The sequence below is a fragment of the Egretta garzetta genome, unplaced genomic scaffold, assembly GCF_000687185.1.
Source record: "Egretta garzetta isolate BGI_Z169 unplaced genomic scaffold, ASM68718v1 scaffold141, whole genome shotgun sequence".
Lineage (NCBI taxonomy): Eukaryota > Metazoa > Chordata > Aves > Pelecaniformes > Ardeidae > Egretta > Egretta garzetta.
In genome coordinates this window covers 86,413-110,508 of record NW_009258664.1, presented here as the reverse complement: position 1 = coordinate 110,508, position 24,096 = coordinate 86,413, and the positions used below count along the sequence as shown (strand labels likewise).

Here is a 24,096-nt window from a genome sequence, read left to right as displayed (position 1 = left end):
GGGCTGCCCAGGGAAGGGGTCGAGTCCCCAGCCCTGGGGGGATTTAACAGCCGGGCAGAGGCGGTGCTGAGGGCCAGGGTTTGGGGGTGGGATGGCAGGGGTAGGGGAGCAGTTGGGCTGGGGGAGCTGAAAGGGCTTTTCCAACCTTAATGATTCTGCGATTCTGTGTTTGTGTATATATGCCCTTATCTTTACATAGCAGGGTAAGACAGAAGCTTTCACTCTCTCACTGTATTTTTTGTATTATGGGATTCTGCAGTTGCCTCTGAAACACTTAATGCTGTTTTCTTAAGAATGACAAGTTTGTGCTATATAAATCATTTGCTCGGTTGCTGGATTCGTTGGTGTTCCTCCAGCAGCCCTGATGTCTCTGAAGTCCTGGTAGAAGTTGTCATGTCTCACATTTCATCAGGAGTGGTTTATCAGGGGAGGAGCAAGATGATATTTAATATTTTCCATGCTTGGACCCTTACAGAGAAGGGCTGCTTTCTGCTTTCAGTATCCCTAGACCAGAAACAGTTGTGCTGACTTTGAAAATTGTCATTTATCCTCAGAATCCAATGGATTTCAGGCCTTTAGAGAGCAAAACTTTTTGGCATGCAGTCAGTTATGAGAATGGGACAAAGTATGACTATCAGAAAAAAATGTATTAATCCTGCTCCAGAAATAACACTCTATTCATAGGACCCTAATCTTCACAGCCATGCAGGATTTGGTCCCCACTGTCAGGTACATGAAAAGTTGGAAAATGAGTATTTTGGGTGAATTCAGTGACATGCTGCGTTTGCTCCAGCAACATAAAATACTTGGATAACCAGCTTAACCATTTAGATGAGCTATAAGCAGTGAAAGCCAACTTGGGAATATGAAACCGAAGCCTTTTACCGTTACCTTAGCTTAGAAAACATGTTATTTTTAATAATTGGTGCTGGAGTTGCTGGGTCAGAAGAGATGCTGTAATTTGATCTTTAATTTTTTGTTTAGAGATAATTCTTTTTTGCCTTCTTTCAGATGTCTTCATGACCCAGTTTTCAGCCCTTCAGCCCTCCCGCTCTGTGAGAGCACGACGCTTGGCTGCAGCTGAAGAGAATCTTGAAGTGGCTCGTGCTGCCCGCCTAGCACAGATCTTCAAGGAAATATGTGATAGCATCATATCCTATAAAGGTGAAGGTGACACTCCTAAAAAAATCTCCATGGAGACTTTTTCAGCCTCTGGAACAATGGACTGTCTGAATAGAAAACACTAGAAAAAAATCAGTTATTTCGGGGCATTCGGTCACACAACCCCATGCAATGCTATAGGCGTGAGGCAGAGGGGCTGGAAAGCTGCCCGGTGAAAAAGGCCCTGGGGGGGTTGGTTGACAGGGGGCTGAATGTGAGCCAGCAGGGTGCCCAGGTGGCCAAGAGGGCCAGCGGCATCCTGGCTTGTCTCAGGAGTGGTGTGGCCAGCAGGAGCAGGGCAGGGAGCGTGCCCCTGTGCTGGGCACGGGGGGGGCTGCCCCTCGACTGCTGGGGTCAGGGTTGGGCCCCTCCCTCCCCGAAGGACCTGGGGGGGCTGGAGCGTGTCCAGAGAAGGGCAGCGGAGCTGGGGAGGGGTCTGGAGCCCCAGGCTGCTGGGGAGCGGCTGGGGGGGCCGGGGGGGTCGGGCTCTGCTCCCAGGGAAGGGGCGATGGGACGAGGGGCACCGGCCTCAAGTTGTGCCAGGGCAGGGTGAGGTTGGGCATGGGGAACAATTCCTTCCCCTTGGGGCTGTCAGGGGCTGGAAGGGGCTGCCCAGGGAAGGGGTCGAGTCCCCAGCCCGGGGGGGATTTAACAGCCGGGCAGAGGCGGTGCTGAGGGCCAGGGGTTGGGGGTGGGATGGCAGGGGTAGGGGAGTGGTTGGGCTGGGGGAGCTGAAAGGGCTTTTCCAACCCAAACAATTCTGTGATTCTATGATTAAAAAACCTTCCTTTTTGGGGGGTTCTTTTTTTTCCTTTCTCCTGTTACCCGTACTCACTTTGCTTTATTCTCAACCCCCTCCTCTGCCACCAGAATCTGCAGATGTTGCTATCTTTTTAAATTGATTTTTTCACTAGTTCAGCAAAACGGTACAATTGACAGAATTGCGAGGAAACTCTCCTCCATTTTAATACACGTCATCCGATTACAGCAGCCAACTTCTAGAAATGCAAAAGCATCTCTATTCCCTGTGCCTCAGATAGCAGAAGAGCCTTTTTTTAACCTAGATGGAATGTTGTTAGTTACTTGTCTTTTTAAATTTTATTCAAGTAAATGTTGCTAACCCATGTGTTCCTGTTACAGATTCCTCCAGGCAGGCTCTTGCAGCTCCCCTCCTGAACCTACCCCCAAAGAAAAAGTAAGTGCTTGCTTCTCAAAGCAACCCACAGTTCTCTATAATGGATTTGCACAGCTTTGAAATGCCAGTGCAAATGACGTTGTGCATTCGTTCCCATTTTAGAAATGCAGACTATTATGAAAAGATCTCTGACCCATTGGACCTTGCCACAATTGAGAAACAGATCTTGACTGGCTATTACAAAACTGTGGAAGCCTTTGACGGGGACATGCTGAAGGTCTTCCGGAATGCAGAGGTGAGGCACTCTCTGGCCTTAAAGCTGTCTCCCCATGGGGAGGGGTCAACTCCACCACATTGGACACTTTTAAGACTCAGCTGGACGGAGTGCTGGGCCATCTTGTCTAGACGGTGCTCTTACCTGGAAAGGTTGAGCCAGATGATCCTTGAGGTCCCTTCCAACCTAGGATTCTATGATTCTATTCCATAGACAGTGGGGATATACCCTAGCTTAATGCTCTTGTGGACTTACAGTAATAAAAGAAGAAAAATGTTTTAGAGAACTTACGCTGATCCGTTTCTGATGACCAGACATTGATAGCAGTTCGTGTGCTTCAGCTTACTCTTAGTGCTTTTTGGTTGCCTTAGGTCAGACAAATAGGTCAAGAACGTGCATGAATAGCTAACCTAAAGAAATTTCAGTACCTTTTGGAAGAAGTACCTTATTCTTCAGTGTCCTACGTAAGGTACATGGACCTGCTCTTCAAAATAAGGAAGTAGAAGGGCAGGTATATACCACGTTGGTGGATGCAGCTTTAGTGAAGACACCTTTAAGGAACCTGGGGGAAAAAAAATATGGTTTTGTTTCTTTGTTTTGTTTTTATTCAGAAATATTATGGTAGAAAATCTCCAACCGGGCGTGATGTATGCCGGCTACGGAAAGCGTATTATAATGCTCGCCATGAGGCATCTGCCCAAATTGATGAAATTGTAGGAGAAACAGCAAGTGAAGCTGACAGCAGTGAGACATCAGTCTGTGAAAAAGAAAATGGGCATGAGAAGGACGAGGACGTGATCCGTTGCATTTGTGGCCTTTACAAAGATGAAGGACTCATGATCCAGTGTGAAAAGTGCATGGTGAGGCAGGGGACACACAAAATGGAGCCCGGTGCTCTCTGTCTATTCTCCATAACCAGTGCAACTCTTACCAGCAGTTTCCACGTACCTGGTAGCATTAATGACCTCTCCAGACCTTGTCTTCCTCTCCAAAAGAATTGAGAGATTCTGTTTTCACAGAGGAAATGCAACTTGGGTTTCTGTGTAGAGGAGCTTGCGCTTTTCTGAAACTGCCAGCAACTCCCGTCTTTAGGCGGGCAGAATTAATTTCAAGAGTTTTGGGCTTTTACCCCACACAGTTGCATGGGGATCTCATCCCTCTTCTGACATAGTGTGAAATAGTTCAAAGAAAATCTTGAATTTCCTTTGAGAAGCTCCTTTTCTTGCTTTCCTTAATATCTTTGATAAAATGTAAAATTTGTAAATAAAAACTACCACAGGAATTTCTAATTGGGTTGTATCTGTTTCTCTAGGTCTGGCAGCACTGTGACTGTATGGGTGTGAATTCTGACGTTGAACACTACTTGTGTGAGCAGTGCGAACCTCGATCTGTGAACAGGGTAAAAAAGAGCCTCCTCTTCATTACTGCCGTTATGAACTAAAGCAACTCTTGCATTTATATTTATTGAGATTGGCAAGACCAGGGTGGGATTCTCGCTTTATTGTGTAGCTTCCTTGGTGTAGATGTCATTACGTTAAGTGTCAATTCTTCCTCTCTGTCCACTTCTGCATGTTTCCAAAAGGACATCAGCCCCGTTTTTGCACTGATTATGGTGGGCGTCACAGAATTTCCTTCCTTTTTTTTCTTTTCTCATCCAGGAGGTTCCCATGATTCCTCGTCCCCATTATGCCCAGCCCGGCTGTGTTTATTACATATGCTTATTACGGGATGATCTGCTGCTGCGCCAAGGTATGTGCTAACTCCGGTGGCTGCTGTGATTGCCGTCAGATAAGAGTGTGCAGAGATTTCTGGCATCACCCTGTTTGAAATGCTTTTATCTTTTTCCAAGTAGAAAGCTGCAGTCTTTGCTATTGTGGGAGTGACACATAGTAAGAGTTCTCACAGGCTGGTTGATGAAGAAACATTAATTACCTTTAGCACAGATAGGGCTCTCCTCCTGGCCAGAGAAGGAAGACGCTGAGCCAGCTTCTGGAGGTTAACATTTAAAAGTAAAGGCAAAGGCAGCTATTAGGCTTTCAGTATTTTAGCATAGAATGGTCGTTAAAACGTCCAACTTACTCCTTGTTTGTTCCCTAAAGTGTATCTGGACATTGCTCCAAAGCCCTGAGTCTTTCAGAGACAGCTACACAGCCACATAAATCAGGTCACTGATTATTATTTTTTTTATTTCATCCTACAGATACATACAAGGTTAGAAAGAAGCCTATGTAATTATTAAGAGAACTGCTCTTGAATGAGTAAAACCAGTTGGTATGTTGGCTAGAGGGGAATGGGAGAGTCTTCAGGAAAGTGGAGAATTAAAAAAAAAAAGGTCAAAGAACAGCGTATTCTTTATACCCTCTGCTGGGTGCTAGAATTCGCATTGTCTTCCTCTTTCAGTGTTGCTCTGCATTGTCTGTCCTCTCTAGAGTTCAGCCATTCGGTTTTCTCATTCCTTGGGTTTTTGCTGGGTTCCTTGCTGGAGAGTAACTCGCTTTCTAGGGTTGTGTCAGTACTTGCTCTTATGTTTTCTGTTAAAAGGGATTATGCTTTAGCTGGGGGTTGTGGCCTCTTCCAGTCATTCGTAGCATTAAGGTAATTCTTGTCATGACACATCGTATTTCACTCACATACCTCTAATCTCATCTTGGGGACGTTTTAATCAGAGAAATGTTAGTCCTTATGTGGCTAAACTCCAGGTACCGTCGGCAGAGGATGAAGGAGACCAAACTGCCACTGTTAGGCACCAAATGCTGCTGCAGTTATGGGGAATAGATTAGGCAAGGAGTGTACCCAGAAGGTGCTAGAAAGGAATACACAGCTACAGTAGAGAAAGGGCAAATCCATGGATTCATTGCTGGTCACAAGTTCTCCACCAAAACTTTGGAGGCAGAACACCTGCCTATGGAAATTGTTGTGGTGCAGGCACACAGGCACATAAGGCATCTTGGAGACAGTAGAAGAAATGGGTTTTTACTCCCTCGGGTTTCTAAAAGGTCATGTAATTTACCGATTCCCAGGCAAAAGAGACCATAAGTGAGAGGGGATCTCATCAACACATACGAATATCTTAAGGGTGGATGTCACAAGGACAGAGCCAGACTCTTCCCAGTGGTGCCCAGCACCAGGACAAGGGGCTATGGGCACAAACTGAAGCACAAGAGGTTCCAGTTGAACAGGAGGAAGAACTTCTTGACTTGGAGGGTGCCCGATCCCTGGCCCAGGCTGCCCAGGGGGGCTGTGGAGTCTCCTTCTCTAGAGATCTTCAACCCCCGCCTGGCCACTGTCCTGTGCCCCCTGCTCTGGGTGAGCCTGCTTGGGCAGGGGGGTGAGACTGGGTGATCTCCCGAGGTCCCTTCCCACCCCGGCCATTCTGGGATTCTGTGACCTTCAGCCCTACGGTCGCTATATTTACATTTTTCCTGGGTGTTGTGTACTAGAAAGAGGCCGATCTGGCGATAAAGACTGAAAGTGCTTTTGAGACCGTTGCCTGCCTTTGTAAGTTGGTCCACCCTCACTGCTGGGGAGTTGTGTCTCTGCGTTGAATTAGTTTGTCTTCCAGTTCCAACCTTGAGAACTCACGGTTTTGAGGAACAAGGCTGAAAAGCTTCCAGCTGTGTGAGAGCACACGCTTTAACATGAACAAATCCCTCTCAATAAGTGAGGGTCCTTCAGTCTTTGGTTAGAGGACTTGGGTTTTAATTTGACAATTCTACTTGAAGCTGTTGAGTTATATACATCAGATGTGCTTCCTCTGCAGAAATTACCTAACAGATAAAAACCAGGAGATGATGCAAGTAGATCGGATCAATTGGTCCATGGCATCCTGCGGAGTGAACAAGGAGGTTCTACCTCAGATGCAAGTTGATAAACTTGAAGTCAAAATGGAAAACCCACGTAGCCAGAAGCCATCAAATGTCATTCTCTGTGATGCACCAGCAATAGTGGCCGCCTTTCTTCCGTGAAAACACAGCACTGTAAACTCCCTTTTCGAGTCCCAGGGGTAGCTATTTCACTAGTTAGTAACGTCTGGATAAACTTGAATTGAAATCAAGCTTCCTGATCCTTAGGGCAAGAGAGTATCCCTGGGCATTCCTTTCTGAATACTCCTTTTTAGTCAGGTACAATAAGTACTGGAGTTGCTTTATTCTCACTGAAGAGGTAGGGCAGAAGAGTTAAAAGTAACTAATTTAAAATAACAGCCAAAAATAAGTGGGTTTATTTACATCCTGCTTGGGGCCAGCAGCTGCTTGCTCTCAGCACGTACCTTATTTTTTTTCTCTACGAGTCTTTTAAAGAAATTACAGAGGTAGGTTCCTTAAAAGTAATCCTTAACTTAGTGAAATGAAGATGTTATTATCCCAGCTTTAGGTCAGAGAGTAAGAAGAGCTAATACAGTCGGTGAGTACAGGCTAATGAGCAGCAAATACACGCTGGATCCTCGAAGAGCTTGCACTCTGCTAGCTTATGTGCAAGCCTATGTCCTTCTGTCTTCAGTCCATTTTTCAGGATTTTTTTTTACTTTAGCTTAATCAAGCTAGACTAAAACTCTCTCCTTCCTACAGCTACCGCTTCTATGTGTTTGTTAGTGACCCTGGTGTATCAGAAGGTTTAAAAGCTGGCTTTGTGGTTGTAGGCAGATACCAGCGCCCATCTGGCCCGTGTCATCTCTGTTTTAAATCAGAGGGTTTTTTTAGAAGTGCATTGCATTGCGCTCCACCGTTACAGTGACAGGTGACAACATAAACCCTTAAAGCGATTTTTTGCATATGAGAAGTCCTCAGGAGCGTCTTTTACACTTATACAAGGTGGATAAATGAGATTATAGTTATGAAAATGTAACAGCACATCCTTCACCTTAATCCTAAATTTGGCTCTAAGCTAAGGGAGAACAAAACTGAGGTGTTCATGAACCTGGGGCCACAATTGTACTTGGAGGTTCCCTAGCGCCTTTTTCCTAAGCTGTGGAAGTAACAGAGACTGGACCTGCTAATTAATTAAATAACAGTAACATACAGGGAAGGAAAATGGATATAACTGCACATAGACAAAAATAGGTAATTACCACGGGGAAAAAATCCAGGAGTCTTTGCAATTTAATGGAAACATAAATGCTCAGCATGAGTCAAAAAGGCAAACTGAATGTTAGAAATTGTTACGAACAAACCAGAAAACGTGATTGTGCCACTCTACAGTCTTACGGGGCATCTGCCTCTTGCGTGCTGTGTACTATTCTTGTCGTCCCACCTCAAAAAGAGTATCGTGCTACTTGTAAAAACAAGGGCGATGACAAGGATTTGCTGTGAACAGCGTCTACACGGATGATTTGGAGGGTGATATGGCAAAGGTTTGTGAAATCCCGAGTGGCGTGGGAAAGGACAACAACATGGAAATTAGGGAATAAACACTGAAATTAGCAGGCAACTTTTAAACAATAGGAAGTCTTTTTTCACAAAACCGTAGCTAAACTACAGGCAGTATTACAACAGAAAGTTGGAGAGGTCGAGAGTACAAAAAGATGAGACAAATTCTTGGAGGAAGGATTAATCCCTGCCTATTTACGTGCAGTGGTCCAGCTACAGCCCTTAGCTCTAGAAGTCCGTAAAACCGAGATTAAAGGCAGCCTGGAGGGGATACCATGGGAAGGCTTATCCCACGCATGCCGTATTCCTATGCCTTTTCCTCCTAAGCATCTGCTACTGCCCACTTTCCTAGCTAGAATTACACGATATCACCTGTGATGTTACCCAGGGTAGTTTTTCTTCAGTTTTTTATGACTTGGGACTTCCCAGGGTTTTGTTCATTGTGAGATAAATAGCAGAAAAGGTGGAATTGATTTTTAAATACTATATACTAAATCCAGCGCTATTTTCAGTAATACTTTGAGCTTCCCAGGGTTCTCCCTCTGAGACTCTTCGGGTTCTTTGTGAACACAATTGAATTAAAGCTTTTTTCCCTGACGGAGAAAACGGCTTTTTGAATGGAGCAGTGTATTTCCACCCTGTCAAATGCCACTGTCACAAAGAAAGGTGCGGTATACAAATAGGAATGGCAGCCAAGCCGGGGGCGGTGGAGATGAAGTGCATCTAATGCCATTTCACAGCTCAGAGCAGAGAAATTACAGAGTTAATTCGCTCACGGGATGAAATGAATAAATAGAAGTTTAGGGAGCTGTTTAGGCGTTGCACTGGGGAAAGACTTTTTTTTTAGTTGCCAGGAGCGTCGTTTTGTTTGGAATTTTGTTTTGTTTGGAAGGGGCTGCCCAGGGAGGTGGTCAAGTCCCCATCCCTGGAGGTATTTAAAAAAAGGAGAGATGAGATGCTGAGGGCCAGGGTTTAGTGGTGGGATGGCAGGGTGAGGTTAACGGTTGGACTTGATGATCTTAAAGGGCTTTTCCAACCTAAATGATTCTATGATTCTATGATCTGTTCAGCCCTTTTTGAGTTCTGTTTTCCTTTCCTGAGCTATGCATCTTATTTGAGTTCTGCTGGAATAATCAAAGGCTTGGGGCTTCTCAGGCAATGATGTATTTTCTTAATAACAATATCTCTATCTTCTCAAATCTTCAAGATTTATTCTTTAAACATTGCAGCTATCATTTATTTCTACACACTTTCCTAACCAAACCTTATTTTGTTACATACCCTGCTGTCTATCATAATTTAACTTGATTCATTCCTATTTTCAGTCTGGGCATACGGTTCAAGTTTTGTTTCGTTCTTGCTATAAACCCCTTGTGAGAATGATCAAGGTACCCTTGCCTCTCCTTGCGGGTTCTGCATTGGTTTTGCATCCCTCTTTACAATTCAACATTAGGTAGCTCTGTCCTGTTAGTTTGAATGAAACCATTTGCTCCTCTGTTTGCGGTGTGCCGGACTCATGAACAGTTCTTTACAGGTGTGTATTTTGTGCTATTGCCAGGTGATTGTGTTTACCTGATGAGAGACAGCCGTAGAACTCCAGATGGACACCCTGTCCGGCAGTCGTATCGGCTGCTGTCCCACATCAACAGGGAGAAACTCGATATTTTCCGCATTGAAAAACTCTGGAAAAACGAGAAGTACGTTCAAGGCATCTTTTGAATTTGAGGCATTCCCTATACCTACCTGTCAAAACGCAGTGATCGTGTGCAAGTCTTGTCATAGCTTAAAAATGCAGGACTGAACGCGGTTCGGTGGCAAAGGCTTGATGATTTCCCACTGCTTGTGCTCCACAGCGGCAGAGTTAAAACTGTAAGGTTGGAGGTTTAAGCAAGGGATAAGAGAGAGAAGTTGATGCACTTCCCTCGCTGTGGAATAGGCTGAGAATACACACTGACGGCTGAATTGGCTCAGCTAACGATCACTGACTTGCTAAGCCACCGGAACATGATTAAATGCTTATGCCCCGTCGATAGCAGCACAGTAAGTCTGCTGTGTGCATAAAAATCACACAAGGAGTATTTCCACTTACTGAAGGGGGTAAAGTTGAATGTGTAATATTCACGCGACTTCACTTTTCATCACAGTCATTGCACAAGTGCAAGATAGGTGATTCACAGTTAAACGGAGGGCATTAAGTGAAGTCCTATCTTTTTTTTTTCCCCTTCTGTTTCTCTCTTCCTCTTACCTTCACGCCTTCAAACAGAGAGGAGCGGTTTGCATTTGGTCATCATTATTTCCGTCCACATGAAACACATCATTCCCCTTCTCGAAAGTTCTATCACAATGAGCTCTTCCGGGTGCCATTGTATGAAATTATCCCCTTAGAGGCTGTGGTGGGAACGTGCTGTGTTCTTGACTTGTACACCTACTGCAAAGGTAAGGAAACTTAATGGGGTGAGAAATTAAATATAATGCACCTTTCTAATAATTTGGGAAGTATGCTGAAATAGTTACTGCTGCACAAAGGCAGTAGCCAGGGTTCACAGGGTATCGGAGCTGAGGAAGCTCTGTTGCGTTAGCACGGGGATGATGAGTTCTGTTTTAAGAGGGCCAATACTGAAGAGACAGCGGCAGAGTGGGATTGTGGTGGAAGAGAAAGCAATGGCAGCGGGTGGTAGTTTCTATAAAAGTTGGGGTACTCTTGGGTTAGAGTACACAGATTTTCCCTTTAAATGGAACTAGCGATGTGTCCACTTCATGATTCTGAATCAAGGAGAACAAATAAGCGTGCCTGCCATCCCACCGAGCAGCTCTGACAGCCCCATCCTTCCCTGACAGTATGTGTGGCTTGTCCTTGTGCTGGTATACCACGTGTATCCTCTTGCATCTGATTAACATTTTCTTCCTATGTGCTTGGGTTTGAAACTTCAGGGAGGCCAAAAGGTGTGAAGGAGCAGGATGTATATATTTGTGATTACCGCCTTGATAAATCAGCTCATCTCTTCTACAAGATCCACCGGAATCGTTATCCTGTCTGCACCAAGCCCTATGCCTTTGATCACTTCCCCAAGAAACTCACGCCCAAGAGAGACTTCTCAGTAAGTGTTTCTCCTCTTAGCTTCCTTACTTTTTACTAGAAGACTGGACATGGTTTTGGAAGCCTCTGGCTCTCTGTTTATGAATGAAGCTTGGTAAATCGAAGGAAGCTGACACATAAGCATACACAGTCTGGATGAAAAGTTTAGAAAGAAAGCTTGGGAAGAGAAATCGACTGTAGGTAGAGAACATGCAGTTCAAAGGCAAAGAGATGTTGAACAAATGTTTGTGTAAGTTGGATGTGTAAGTTTGGAGATCTGTGGTTTCCGACTGAAATCTAGATGCTAATTTCATTTAAACCACTCCTGAGTGAAGAATATCTTAAAATTCACTTTTTGGTGGCAATTCTGCAACTGCAAAATAATTTTGTACATTCAGAGAATCATGCAACGTGGTCAAGTGTGAGTTTGTGAGCCTGTCTGTGTCAGGCTCTCTTTTCTTTGCTGTGATTACTCCCTGTTTTAATAACCTTGCCTAAAAATTGGCTTTCAGCAGTACCTTTGAACAGTGATTCTCAATACAGGAGAGCAGTATTTTCCTATTTCCATTTCCCTGCTCTATCAAATGACATACTGCTTACTTGAAGAGAAGGCTGCGGGCAGAGCTGAGTGCGGCCGGTCAGGGCTTCAAGGGGGCCCAGAGGAAAGGGGGGGACAAGCTTTTTAGCAGGGCCAGCTGGGACAGGACAAGGGGGGATGGCTTTAAACTGAACCGGGGTGGGCTTAGACTGGATCTAAGGAAGAAATTCTTTCCAGTGAGGGTGGTGAAACCCTGGCAGGGATTGCCCCGAGAGGGGGTGGAGGCCCCATCCCTGGGACCATTCCAGGCCAGGTTGGCCGGGGCTGTGAGCAACCTGATGTGGTTCAAGGTGTCCCTGCTCCTGCAGGGGGGTTGGGCTGGGTGACCTCTGGGGGTCCCTTCCCACCCAAACCATTCTATGATTCTATGATCACTGAAAATGGATGTTTTATCAAAAAAAACCCAGCAAACAGGCAGCAAAATCATGAAGTACAGTTCCCCTTAACACCCTCCGTCTGAATATCTGTTCATCTCACTGTCTCATTTTCCCCTATTCCATGGAAGTAGCAGCTCCCCGTCGTGCGCGCCCTCCTACACAGCCCTACTCTGTCTCTGAGTGCAGAGGTATCAGATCTGGCAAATCTTTGGCAAGTGAGCACTTTCCTTCCTGCTAGAGATGGTTCCAAACTGCTGCTGTGCAGAAAGCAAAGATGGTTTTTATCATGATGGTCTGTGGCTTCAAATGTATTTAGAAGGCAGGAAGAATCAGATAATAAGTCTGGCTCTAATTTATCCTTATTACATGATTATGCCTTCTCCTCGGAATTCGTCTGATGTGTGAGATATTCCAGTCGTGCACTGGCATTTCCAAAGTGTCAGATCAGCAAGTCCTGTATTGGTACTTCCAGAGTATTAGATAGACCCCTTCCACTGTGAATTTTATTTGGTAGACATTAGGAAAAATTCCTTCTCTGAAAGGGCTGTCAGGCACTGGAAGGGGCTGCCCAGGGAAGGGGTCGAGTCCCCAGCCCTGGGGGGATTTAAAAGCCAGGCAGACGTGGTGCTTAGGGCCAGGTTTTAGTGGTGGGATGGCAGGGGTAGGGGGGCGGTTGGGCTGGGGGAGCTTAAAGGGCTTTTCCCACCCAAACGATTCTGTGATTCTATGATTAACCATGATCTTTATTGTTCTTACAGCCTCATTATGTTCCAGACAACTACAAGAGAAATGGAGGCAGGTGAGTCTTACCTACCAGGTTGTTCGAGAAGAGATAAGATGATCCTGTTCGTTTATGAAGTGTCCGCTCTTTTCCCTGCCCATTTCCCCTGGGAAATAATAAATTTAAATTATTTAAAGCAATCCTCTCAACTTTCAAAGAGAGAAAAGGGAACAGGTGAGGAGGAACAGAATGTAGAAGCAGCCTTAGTGTTCCTTCATAATGTATGTAAGGAAGAGTACAGAAGCTGTTTTGAAAGTTGGCAGAAGCAGCTGCATGTGGGAGATGGCAGAGCCCAGGACAAGAGCATCCGGCCTTCCCGCACGGAGGGAGGGGGGATCCCTGCACAGACTGCCCATGTCTGCGTTGTCACGAGAGCCAGGGCCAGTGCACTCTCTCAGAGACTTTAAAAATACCCATCAAGAGCCAGAAGAACATCAGTAAGTGCTGAGCTCAACTATTTTGGGAGATAAAAACCTTTAAAAATTTAAATTAAAAAGCAATTTGTTTTTAAAAGACTGCATTCGACATTACGCAAACAAGCTTATAGGAACGTAGCCTCCCATAGATCCTAACCGGTGGGTTTGAATGCATGCGTTGAGTCAAACGACTGAGATTCCAGAAAGCCCCCCCACCCCCTGAGAAGTCCTTGGCTCCCTGGTAATTGGCCTTTCAGGTGCGTCTCTGAAAAACTGTGGTATTTAAACCCTTCTTCTCCTGCTAGATCATCCTGGAAAACAGATCGCTCAAAACCACAGATTAAAGACTTAAACCAAGAAGAAGATTCTCTTCCACTTATTGAGGACGTATTGGGAAACCAGGATCAAACTTCCAGCGAGATGCCGAGCCTAGAGGAGCCAGAAAAAGAGGCAGTCTCTGGTGAGACCTGCGAAACGGATAAAAAGGTGGAAGACAGCAGTTCCGACACGAGGCAGCTGTGCACTCCAGAGGAAAGGCGGCACATGCAGAGAGAGAGACTTAATCAAATCCTGCTAAACCTCTTAGAGAAAATCCCAGGGAAAAATGGTGAGATTTTATGCTGTGGTTACACAACAGCATTTCTTCTGCAGGTTTGGGTTTAGTTCACTGCAGACCATGTTGATAAAATAAATGCTTTTGTCTGAGGATACTGCTAGTGGCCCTATATAATTAAGTCATATTTTAAGTCATATAATTAGTTTACTTTGCAGTTATGTTTTCTTTTGCAACAGTCGCAGTTGCCACTAATTCCAAACGAAATTTCTTACGACTGACGCGGTGGTTTGTATAATATTTTTCGTAACCGCAAAAACTTTCTGAAGACAAATTCCCCCCCCCCGTCGTTCCACGTTTACAACTGAGAAACTTAACAGACGTGCAGAGACTGAAGAGAATTGGGTGGGAAAGTCTCTTTTGACCTTTAATGAGCTTTCCAGCGGGTTCTAAGTAGCTCCCGTAGGTGTTGCCCAAGTGCAGCGGTAGCACTGGTTGAGTACGTCTGGTTTTAATTTAAAGACTTAGGATGAGCTCTGTCCAGTCTCTTTTGTGTTCTGGGAGTTAATGCAAAATAACGATGGGCTCATAGGATACTCTGGGTCAGAAGATTCTCTGGAGCTCCTCTGGTCCAAACCTGACTAAGGGCTAACTTCAAACTTCAGTCAGGTTGCTCAGCACCTCGTCCAGTGGAGTTTTGAATTCCGCTGTGGATGGAAACATCCTTGAAAGAACTGTGAACAGGGAAATAGGAAACCTGTGGCTGGTGATCCCCTTCTTTACCAAAAGCCTGTGGTCTGTTGCAGCTATCGATGTCACTTACTTGCTGGAGGAAGGATCAGGAAGAAAACTGAGGCGGCGCACTCTGACCATCCCGGAGAGCAGCTTCAGGAAGTGATGCCACGAGAGGAAGCTGTGGTCTGGAGTCTGCGACAAGGTCTGCTGAGGACTGAGGGCAGGAGCCCAACTTCCTCTGCACCAGCCAAGGAAAAGAGGGCAGCAGCAAACTGACAAATATACAAACAGTTAGCACTTAGATGTCTGGGTTGGCAGGTTGCCCTGCCCTGCTCTGCAGTGCTCTTATGGTGTGTGTGTTGTTGGGCGTGCCTTGTATTGATGTTAGGTACTGAGAAAAAAAAAACAAAAAACTCGTGGTTATTGTCCAGGATGGTCAAATTTAATTTATTTTTGCTTGATATTCCCACTCAGAGGAAAAATTTAAAAAAAAAAATAAAACACAAAGGGGGAGGTAAGGAGGATAAGGACTGACTCTGGTGAGAATATTCCCCATGATCACCAATTAACCTGTGATTGATTGTACAAGATACCGTCGGCACCACCACGGCCCGTGCCAGTGAATGAAATCCAGATGATGGGAGGGTGAAGGCCCAGTGGCTTAAAATTAAAGGCTGCCCTAAAGTCGTGGCCTCTGATTTGCACAAGTTCCAAGAAGAGAGAAACGTACCCAAGCGTGCGAAAGCTTCACCGTGGAACGGCCAGTGCACACATGTACCTTTGGTCTGTGACGAGGAGACGCTTCCCGAGTCACCTTGGAGCAAAGCAGGCGTTGGCTGGTTGAGGCACTTGTTCTGCGTCGTAGAGGGGGGGAGGGGGCGGGGTGTGATTTTTTTTTTTTTCCACTTTTTTCTGCAGAAAATTTTATAAAGCAAAGTCAAATCCTGACGACACCATTGCTGTTGGTTTTTTTGATAAGCTGTGGTCTCGTGTGTCTCGTGTGTTGTGCGAATTAAAATCTGTTAAAAGAAAAAGGAAAAAAAAAAAAAACAAAAAAAGGAAACCCTCACTACATGAACCGTCAAGCAGTATTCAGAGCGAGTATTTGTTGTGAACTGTAGAATATATCAACTGCTAACACTATTCTTGTGTTCTGGTTGTACAGCTTAAAATGTCCGTCTCTTAAATTAAGAGACAGCGTATCTCGCACCGCCCTCTCTCTCTGCCCCGGCGAGAAGCGTTTTTCCCGACAGCAACGGCCGAGGCGCTCGTCCCTCGCTGCGAGAATTTGCGATGGCCGTGAGGTACCAGGAGCCCGGGGCCGCAGCGGGGCTCCCCAGCGCCCGACGACCTTCCCGGCGCGCGCAGCCACGAGGCTGTCGCCTGCCTCGGGCCGGGCGGTGGCAAAGGGAGGGGGGGGTGGGCGTACGCTGCCCCTTTGAAATGGCTTTGCTTTTTTGTCTTTCCGACGTACATATGCATATACAGTCCTGTTTTAGATGTTCTTATAAGAAAACCAGTTTTTAATGTGCCAAGTTGTATATATCTGCTGCGTGGATGTAAAGCAATACAGTAGTTACATGTTCCTTTTTAACGGACCAAGCTTGTCCTAATGTACATTCTTGTTATTATTATAATTATTTTACTCTTAGTGGAACATGACCCATTCCATTAACTTTTCCGTGTTGATTTCAAAAGAAAAAAAAAAAAAAAAGGATTAAAAAAAAAAAAAAAAAAAGGAAAAAAAAAAAACCCTTTGAGAAAAAAATATTTTATTAAAAAAAAAAAAATAAGAAAATAGTTTGGAATATTTTCTTACTGTAGAGAAGCACTGTACAGTACCAGGAACCCTGAGTATAAAATACTCGTGCGTGTAGTAGGAATATCGCATGTCCAGAACCTTGAGTTGTCTCATTTAGTTTCAAGCGGAAATCATTGTCTCAAATGGTGTTAAACACTAAAAAGTTTTTAAAAAAAAAAAAAAAAATAAAGTGCGTACAGAAGCGAGACACTAGCTCTGTCATTTTATCTTTCTTTTGTTGAAAGACTAAACGAAATGTTTTTTAGACAATCAAATGTTAGGTAAGTGCAAAGAATTGTTTTTTCTTACTGGTGTAGAAATTAATGACTTTTTTTATTTTTCGGTTATTTTATAATAACGAGAAGACCGGTGTGTCACCAGGATCGCTGTTCGGAGACCAGGAAGCACTACATTATTGCAAATAGATATGAACTCTTAGTCTGCATGGGTGTAGGCTGTGTGATTGCTGAAAATAAATGCTGCTAATATATTTCCTTTTTACAAAGCATATCTAAATAGATCATTGTTTTGATGTTAATCTTTGTAAATTATGTATTACCAATTTTAACATTGGATGTAATTGCATAAAAAGCCTGCATCTCAATCCTGAGAGAGTCTAGTATTAAATGGAAAATCTTTTCCTATCCCTGCCTCGTGGGGTTTTCTTTGCCACGTCTGTGATTTTCTTGCCTTGCCTCTTTTTGTCTCAACCGCTCCTCTTCTGACTCTCTTACAGCCTCTGACGGGGGCTGTTGCCCTGTCGCTCACCAATATCCCATTGCCCGACGGGTGACGGTGTTTCCCGAGGATTATAATTTGATGACCCCAAGCTGAGTGGTGCGGTTGACACGCCAGAAGGACAGGATGGCATCCAGAGAGACCTGGCCAGGCTGGAGAGGTGGGGTCATGGGAACCTCATGAGGTTCTACAAGGCCAAGGGCAAGGTCCTGCCCCTGGGTCAGGGTAACCCCTGGTATCAATACAGGCTGGGGGAAGAAAGGATCGAGAGCAGCCCTGCCAAGAGGGACTTGGGGGTACTGATAGACGAAAAGCTGGACATGAGCCAGCAATGTGCCATCAAGAGAAGCACGGGAGCCCTCAGCACCAGGAGGACATGGAAGTGTTGGAGCGGGTCCAGAGGAGGGCCACAAAAATGATCCGAGGGCTGGAGCCCCTCTGATCTGAGGCCAGGCTGGGAGAGTTGGGGGTGTTCAGCCTGGAGAAGAGAAGGCTGCGGGCAGAGCTGAGTGCGGCCGGCCAGGGCTTCAAGGGGGCCCAGAGGAAAGGGGGGGACAAGCTTTTTAGCAGGGCCAGCTAGGACAGGACAAGGGGGGATGGCTTTAAACTGAAGCAGGGTAGGTTTAGACTGGATCTAAGGAAGAAATTCTTTGCCGTGAGGGTGGTGAAACCCTGGCAGGGGTTGCCCCGAGAGGGGGTGGAGGCCCCATCCCTGGGACCATTCCAGGCCAGGTTGGCCGGGGCTGTGAGCAACCTGATGTGGTTCAAGGTGTCCCTGCTCCTGCAGGGGGGTTGGGCTGGGTGACCTCTGGGGGTCCCTTCCAGCCCAAACCATTCTGTGATTCTGTGATGCTGATGGTTCGTCTGGTCAGACATTGGTAGGAGGGATGATGGCAGCGTGCGTACAGCAAGAAAGCAGCATCAGCGCAGGCAGTTGCTGGTGGTCAGGGGCTGTGTAACCATGGCCATATAGAACAGCAGGTCGGTACACGAACCGTCAAATCTACAAATTCAGTGCCTATTCCCAGCATATAAACCCCTGGTACCTCGAGACGGTGCCTCCCGTGCCCGCGTAGGGAGCAGATTCAGTTCTGTCCATGTCATTCCTGCATCTCGCAGTGGCAGCGCACTAATGCTACACCAGTCAGCTCAGACAGCTGACTTGCCGGGTAGGGGATGTTCCCCTCCACTACCAAAAAGACATGTGAGCTCGGAAGGCTGAGCACCGTTTAGAGCTAACACCGTCAGTACCATCCCCCTGCCCTTGGCACGCAGCAGAATGTCAACGAACACGGAAACTGAGAACTTGGTGTCCCTGCAAAGCAGCTTCGTCAGCCTTGCGGTTCCTCTGATGCCCTCTGTCGAGGTTGGCACTAATGAGCTCCGGCCCTTGGCACTAACGAGGTCCCACCCTTACAAGCCTTTCAGCATTTAAACTTCCTCTGGTTCCAAAGCAGTTTCTGGGAATAAGTTCGGTAACTACTTGTGTTTCTCAGGAATTAAATAGCTCATTGATGATGCTCCCTCAATGCAACTTGATTTTTCTTTTTCCATTCCCTAGCCTGAATCTCTGTGGTCATCAAAATGCCGCGCGTAACCCATACGCTTGTCTTCCTTTTAAACTAGAGATGGGGCTGTGTAACCATGGCCATATAGAACAGCAGGTCGGTACACGAACCGTCAAATCTACAAATTCAGTGCCTATTCCCAGCATATAAACCCCTGGTACCTCGAGACGGTGCCTCCCGTGCCCGCGTAGGGAGCAGATTCAGTTCTGTCCATGTCATTCCTGCATCTCGCAGTGGCAGCGCACTAATGCTACACCAGTCAGCTCAGACAGCTGACTTGCCGGGTAGGGGATGTTCCCCTCCACTACCAAAAAGACATGTGAGCTCGGAAGGCTGAGCACCGTTTAGAGCTAACACCGTCAGTACCATCCCCCTGCCCTTGGCACGCAGCAGAATGTCAACGAACACGGAAACTGAGAACTTGGTGTCCCTGCAAAGCAGCTTCGTCAGCCTTGCGGTTCCTCTGATGCCCTCTGTCGAGGTTGGCACTAATGAGCTCCGGCCCTTGGCACTAACGAGGTCCCACCCTTACAAGCCTTTCAGCATTTAAACTTCCTCTGGTTCCAAAGCAGTTTCTGGGAATAAGTTCGGTAACTACTTGTGTTTCTCAGGAATTAAATAGCTCATTGATGACGCTCCCTCAATGCAACTTGATTTTTCTTTTTCCATTCCCTAGCCTGAATCTCTGTGGTCATCAAAATGCCGCGCGTAACCCATACGCTTGTCTTCCTTTTAAACTAGAGATGCCGTGCTGGGGCTTGTAGTGCGCTTTTTTCTCTGTTAAAAAGCTGAAAAAGTACCTGGATTCATCTCCTGCTGGCTTGACCCCATGTTAAAGTCCAAAGGCAGCTGTGGAATTCAATCAGACCGACCTAAGGCAAGCCAAAAAACATTCCAATTACAACGCCCCTTGTCTGAGAGTAGAAATTCCAGAGAGAGAGAGACATGAAAATGGGAACAGGATAAAGAGAGCGGCTTTATCCTCGAAGCAGAATGCGGCCCCTTGGTGGAAGCACGGGCTCCTTTGCCTCTGAAACAGGGGCAGTTGGGCGCATGAGACGTGGCCATAGGAGAGGGCGCTGGCCCTCGGTGCCTTGTGGCCCCGTTGCTGGACGCTCTCCAGTACGGCCACGTCTCTTACTGGGCAGCCCAGTGCAAAATGTAAGCAGTTGGTGTGAAAGCAATGAGAAAAACTTGAAAAAAAAAAATGTAAAAGTCATCCAACCCTTACTGAAAGCCTGTGAGTTAGTAAAAAGATTTGTTCAATTTAGTAAATAAACCAACCCTCCCCTTTACCGCACGCTGTTCCGGGCTCTGGCTGTCTGCAGCCACCTCACCCCACGCCCTGCGGGACACCGGGCACTTTGCCGGGCATGATGCCGCGCTGGGCTCTCTGGTTGATACCTGACGTCGGTGTGCTGAGCGCCGGCACGGCCCCAGCCCCTGCGGGCTTCACCTCCAAGAGTATTTACTCACTGAAGACCCAGCAGCAGCCTGGGCTACCCACGTGGGGACGGGCCACATGGCCTTTCCCAGCGCTGCCCCCCTGCAATGATCCACTCACACATGCGGACACGTGAGTCACAACCTTTATTTCCAGCTCTTTTCCCCTGGAATAAGCTCGTTCCTGTGGTTACAACTATTTACAGAGTGCTGGGACTGCGCATCGGTGGCCTGGGCCACCAGGCCTGGCCACAGGGCAAAGCAGGGCACGTGGAGGCGGTGACGGTGGCAGGACACGACGGCACAGGGACGACGTACAGGACTGTGAGCGCCGCGCAGGGACGGGGTCCTTCCCTCCCCTGGCACAGGCGTGGGCAGCGGCTGAGGAACCACGAGTGGGAGCAGGTCCTGACCAGGGCCACGGTGAAGTGCCAAGGGAGCCGCGGGGACACGCAGAGCGGTGGCTCACGGGACGCACCCACGTGATGGTAACGTCATGCGAACAAGCAGCGGCGACGGGCAGCGGGGCAGGGTCCCCTGCAGAACTGACAGCCCTGAGGGTGGTGAAGCCCCGCAGGTGGTGAGGACGTGGCAGGGGACTCCTTCCCGGAGGTGGCACCTGCTCCAGCAAGCTCAGCCGCTTCCTCAGCTCCTCCGCCTCCTCACAAAATTAGGGAGGTGTAGCCGACAGGAACTAGGCCAGTGCTGTTTCCATGGCAGCAGTGGATCCAGTCTTCATCCACGGTGGCGAGCAGCTGCAGGATGTCCCCTTTTTGGAAGCTCAGGTGACCGTCGGCGGTGCCCGTGTGGTCGCACAGCGCCCGAACTGCCCTGCACAACAAATGCCATCAGGGCCACATCTCCCCAGGGACACCAGGTACCACCGAGAGGCTCCCGCAGGACGCAGGAGAGGTTTTGATGCTCACGTGTGGAGCCAGTGCCCCCCGTCCCCCCGTCCCCCAGGCAGAGATGCCAAGACGATGGACTTGAGCAAGAAGCCACATCACAAAACCGTCCTGGGGAGCCGCAGCAGAGCGCGAGCAGCGCTTGCGCAGACGTGGAGGGGAGACCTAGGGCAGGGCCAGCGAAGGCTGGGGAGGAGGGAGATGGTGTGGGATGGCCACTCGCCCTCCGTGCTCGCTTGGACAGACGCTGGGCAAGCACAGAAGGACCACCACAGCTTTTCTGAGCTGCCACAATTTGGTCAGAGCTGCCACATCAGGCTGCTATGAAGCCAGAAAGCATACAAGAGCAAGAAAATGCACAAAATTCCCCCAAAAAATGTCCGGGAAAAACAACTGATCCAGCTAGGCAGGCACACGGGTCCACCCAAAGCTCAGCAGGAGATGGGGGAAATCCCCAGGGAGCAGTCAAGGTGCAAGGTAGCAACAAGGGGTGGTGTAAGCCGTTCCCTAGAAAGGCGTGGATATCCAGGCTACGCCTGGCACAGCCCCTGCTTCCTCCCACCCCCCCAAAATATCTGTGCTCCAGCTTTCCAGCCCCAAACACAACACTGTCCTGCATCACCTGTGGGTCTGGGGCGCGTCAGACGTGTTCCCCTCAGGCTGTTCTTGCTCACGGGTCTTCTCAGGCGCCAGCCCCTTTACCACCACGGCCAGGACCCGCGTGCTGGGGGACAGCCAGCTCGAGGGGCTCCCGCCACAAAGTAAAGGAAGCCACAAGCTCGTCTGGGAAGCCTTTTCCCACCCATCCTGCTCAGAAAACTATTCTGGCCATCTGGGAGCTGACAAGGGTTCTATCAAGCACCACCAAAGGCCCAAGGTGATGTGACGGCAGCAGCACCTGGCACATGCACTAATCCCCCCCCAGCACGGCGCAACAGCGCAGGACCACAGCCTGGACAAGACAGGCAGGACGAGGCGCCCCGCGAGGCCAGCGAGCCCCACGGAGTGCTCGTACGCTGCCTGGGAGAGAAACCCTTCCTCGGCCCGTGCCGCTGCCCCCGCCCTGCCTGCCCAAGCTGGGTCTTACCTGGACCTAGCTGAGATGGCGTCGGGACTGGGAGGGAAGCTCCTGGCAGAGGGGCTGGTGGCTCCGAAGAGGCGGCCCAGCCAACTGCCCTTGTCAGGACCAGGAGGACCACCCGCCTCTGGGTGGGAAGGGGCTGCCCGGTTTCTATCCCCACAAGGCTCTGGGGAAGCAGCCGGGAGTTTCTCTCCAGCAGCGGGATCATCTGGAGGCAGGATGAGCTCTTCGGGGGAAGAGGTCCCAGAGGTGTCAGCACTGCTGCTGGGCTTTGGACTGGAGAGTTCCGGGACGGCTTTGGTCTGAAGGAGCTGCAGCTCCGTGCCTCTAGGCTCATTCACGGAGACGTGGGGTCGCACAGCCTGGCCAGGGCTGGAATCCCCCGCAGCCGTCCGCAGCTTTGTCCACCAGACGAAGGGGAACTTTTCCTTGCTAGGAGCAGCATAAATCCTGGAGGCCTGGCTCAGCTGGCCCCACCAGCCACTGAGGCCAGCCCCGGCGTCCTGAGGGCCTGCCTCAGGCCTGGGGGGCTCCGGGGAGCTGTCAGCTCCCAGGAAAGCGCGGCTGAGCTGGTCGCCCCACCGCAGCACGTGCTGGAAGGTCTGCTGCAGGGCAGCCCCCACCTGGGGACCAGGGACCAGCCCACGCACAGCTGCCTGGGACCGGGACCCTGCGCTGCCCTCTGCACCGGCCGCCCTCCCCAGAGCATCGGGGGGGATGTCCTCTTCCAGGCTTGCCCCCGCAGCGCTGCTTTGGCCCTCCAGAGAAGGCTGCACAGCCCCCCAGGCCTGAGTGGCGCAATGGGCAGGAGACAGGGGTGACTCCAGCCGACGGGACAAGGGTCTGACATCCACGGAGAGGTGGTGGTGTTCGAAGAGCAAGTCAAGGTGGAAGGTCAGCACTGAGAGGGGCTGGATGAGCAGCAGCAGTTCATCAGCGAGGTGGGGAAGAGGGCCTTGACTCAGGGCAAAGAAGGCCATGGGTGAATACAGCGTGGAGATCACACCTACGAGACATGGACAGCGCTGCAGAATGCCCTGCCCTTGCCATCCCTCCCAGGGCCATCAGGTCTGTCCTAGCAGGTCCAAATGATGCCCCAAATTGTCTGCCCTCATCCAGTGTGACAGCCACGGAAAATGATGCCCTTGCCCACTACGGAAATGCCAGCCAAGCATCGTCGGTGGGACGGGGATGGGCAAGAAGAAGAGGACTTGGGTGAGGAGCTTCTGGGCAATGTGTCCTTACCTGGGCTCTTCTGCAGGTGAGAGATCCACAGCTCCAGCTGCTTAATGCTAAACAAGACAAAGGAACCAGGTTAGAGCTCCTGGGACTCTGCTCCAACCCACCACCGCAGCAAGGACAGCCTGGGCCGTCGAGGGCCAATACTCACTTCAAAAGGCCGAGGATGAAGGCATGAAACTTCTGTCTGGTGCTGCTGAGAGGGGCCAGCCCGGCCACGTGCCAGCACAGGGAGTGGAGCGAGCGGGTGTTGGGGCCTGAGGAACACACGACACAGAGAGTCACCAGCTCGGGGGGCACATCCTCCCCCAGACCAGGCTGGGAAAGCACTCCAGGCACTTGAGATGCTGATCCCAACATCTCCAGGAGCATGTTCCTCACACCGACCTGTCTTCACGGAGGCTTCCACCACACTCCAGGGGGAATTCTTTCTCTGGCCTGTGATAACATCCTTCTGGAAGGGCTTCAGCCCGTCCTCCACCAAGGCGTAGAGCGCAGGGCAGAGGGTGTGCAGCAGCAGGTAACCAACATCGGGGCTGAGCCGGCTGTCTCCCAGCTGGGCCTGAAGTCGGGAGGCACAAGGAGAGGAGAGGAAGGGGGAATGGCAGCACCTAACCCTGAGCCCACGGGGAGGGATGGTGGGATCCTCCCCCAGGAGCTCCCAAAGCCCCTCCAAAGCCTGCACGGGCGGCGCTCGCTCCTGCCCACCCCAGCCCGGTCCGAGCCTCAGCCCAGACCCTCACCTTCTGCACCAGGTTCCGCGCGGTGCTGAAGTGGGCGATAACCTTATCCACGGCGGTGCTGACGGCGATCAGCAGGGCTGGCAGACGACGGAAAAGAAGATGTCAGCGT

At 48.9% G+C, this 24,096-nt stretch overlaps 2 protein-coding genes across 9 annotated transcripts in view; one reads left to right on the top strand and one right to left on the bottom strand.

The window, feature by feature from the left end:
- Positions 1–14,879, top strand: part of ASH1L (ASH1 like histone lysine methyltransferase) — a 65,970-nt gene extending 51,091 nt beyond the window's left edge. For 5 of the 8 annotated variants that reach the window (XM_035903918.1, XM_035903916.1, XM_035903921.1 and 2 more), the window contains 12 exons: positions 1,012–1,164; positions 2,302–2,356; positions 2,459–2,591; positions 3,182–3,430; positions 3,883–3,969; positions 4,229–4,319; positions 9,492–9,630; positions 10,197–10,369; positions 10,865–11,031; positions 12,743–12,783; positions 13,487–13,788; positions 14,541–14,879. In XM_035903918.1, coding sequence (XP_035759811.1) covers positions 1,012–1,164; positions 2,302–2,356; positions 2,459–2,591; positions 3,182–3,430; positions 3,883–3,969; positions 4,229–4,319; positions 9,492–9,630; positions 10,197–10,369; positions 10,865–11,031; positions 12,743–12,783; positions 13,487–13,788; positions 14,541–14,632 — 1,682 coding nt within the window. In that variant the 3' untranslated portion in view covers positions 14,633–14,879. Of the gene's footprint in view, positions 1–1,011; positions 1,165–2,301; positions 2,361–2,458; positions 2,592–3,181; positions 3,431–3,882; positions 3,970–4,228; positions 4,320–4,770; positions 4,842–9,491; positions 9,631–10,196; positions 10,370–10,864; positions 11,032–12,742; positions 12,784–13,486; positions 13,789–14,540 lie in introns of those variants that run through there. The other 3 variants (XM_035903923.1, XM_035903922.1, XM_035903924.1) reach the window with 3 other exon arrangements.
- Positions 14,880–20,185: 5,306 nt separating this feature from the next.
- RUSC1 (RUN and SH3 domain containing 1) overlaps positions 20,186–24,096 on the bottom strand; it is a 7,002-nt gene continuing 3,091 nt past the window's right edge. Inside the window, 7 exon segments of the mRNA XM_035903930.1 lie at positions 20,186–20,850; positions 21,547–21,675; positions 22,012–23,011; positions 23,251–23,297; positions 23,396–23,501; positions 23,632–23,806; positions 23,988–24,087. Coding sequence (XP_035759823.1) covers positions 20,682–20,850; positions 21,547–21,675; positions 22,012–23,011; positions 23,251–23,297; positions 23,396–23,501; positions 23,632–23,806; positions 23,988–24,087 — 1,726 coding nt within the window. The 3' untranslated portion in view covers positions 20,186–20,681.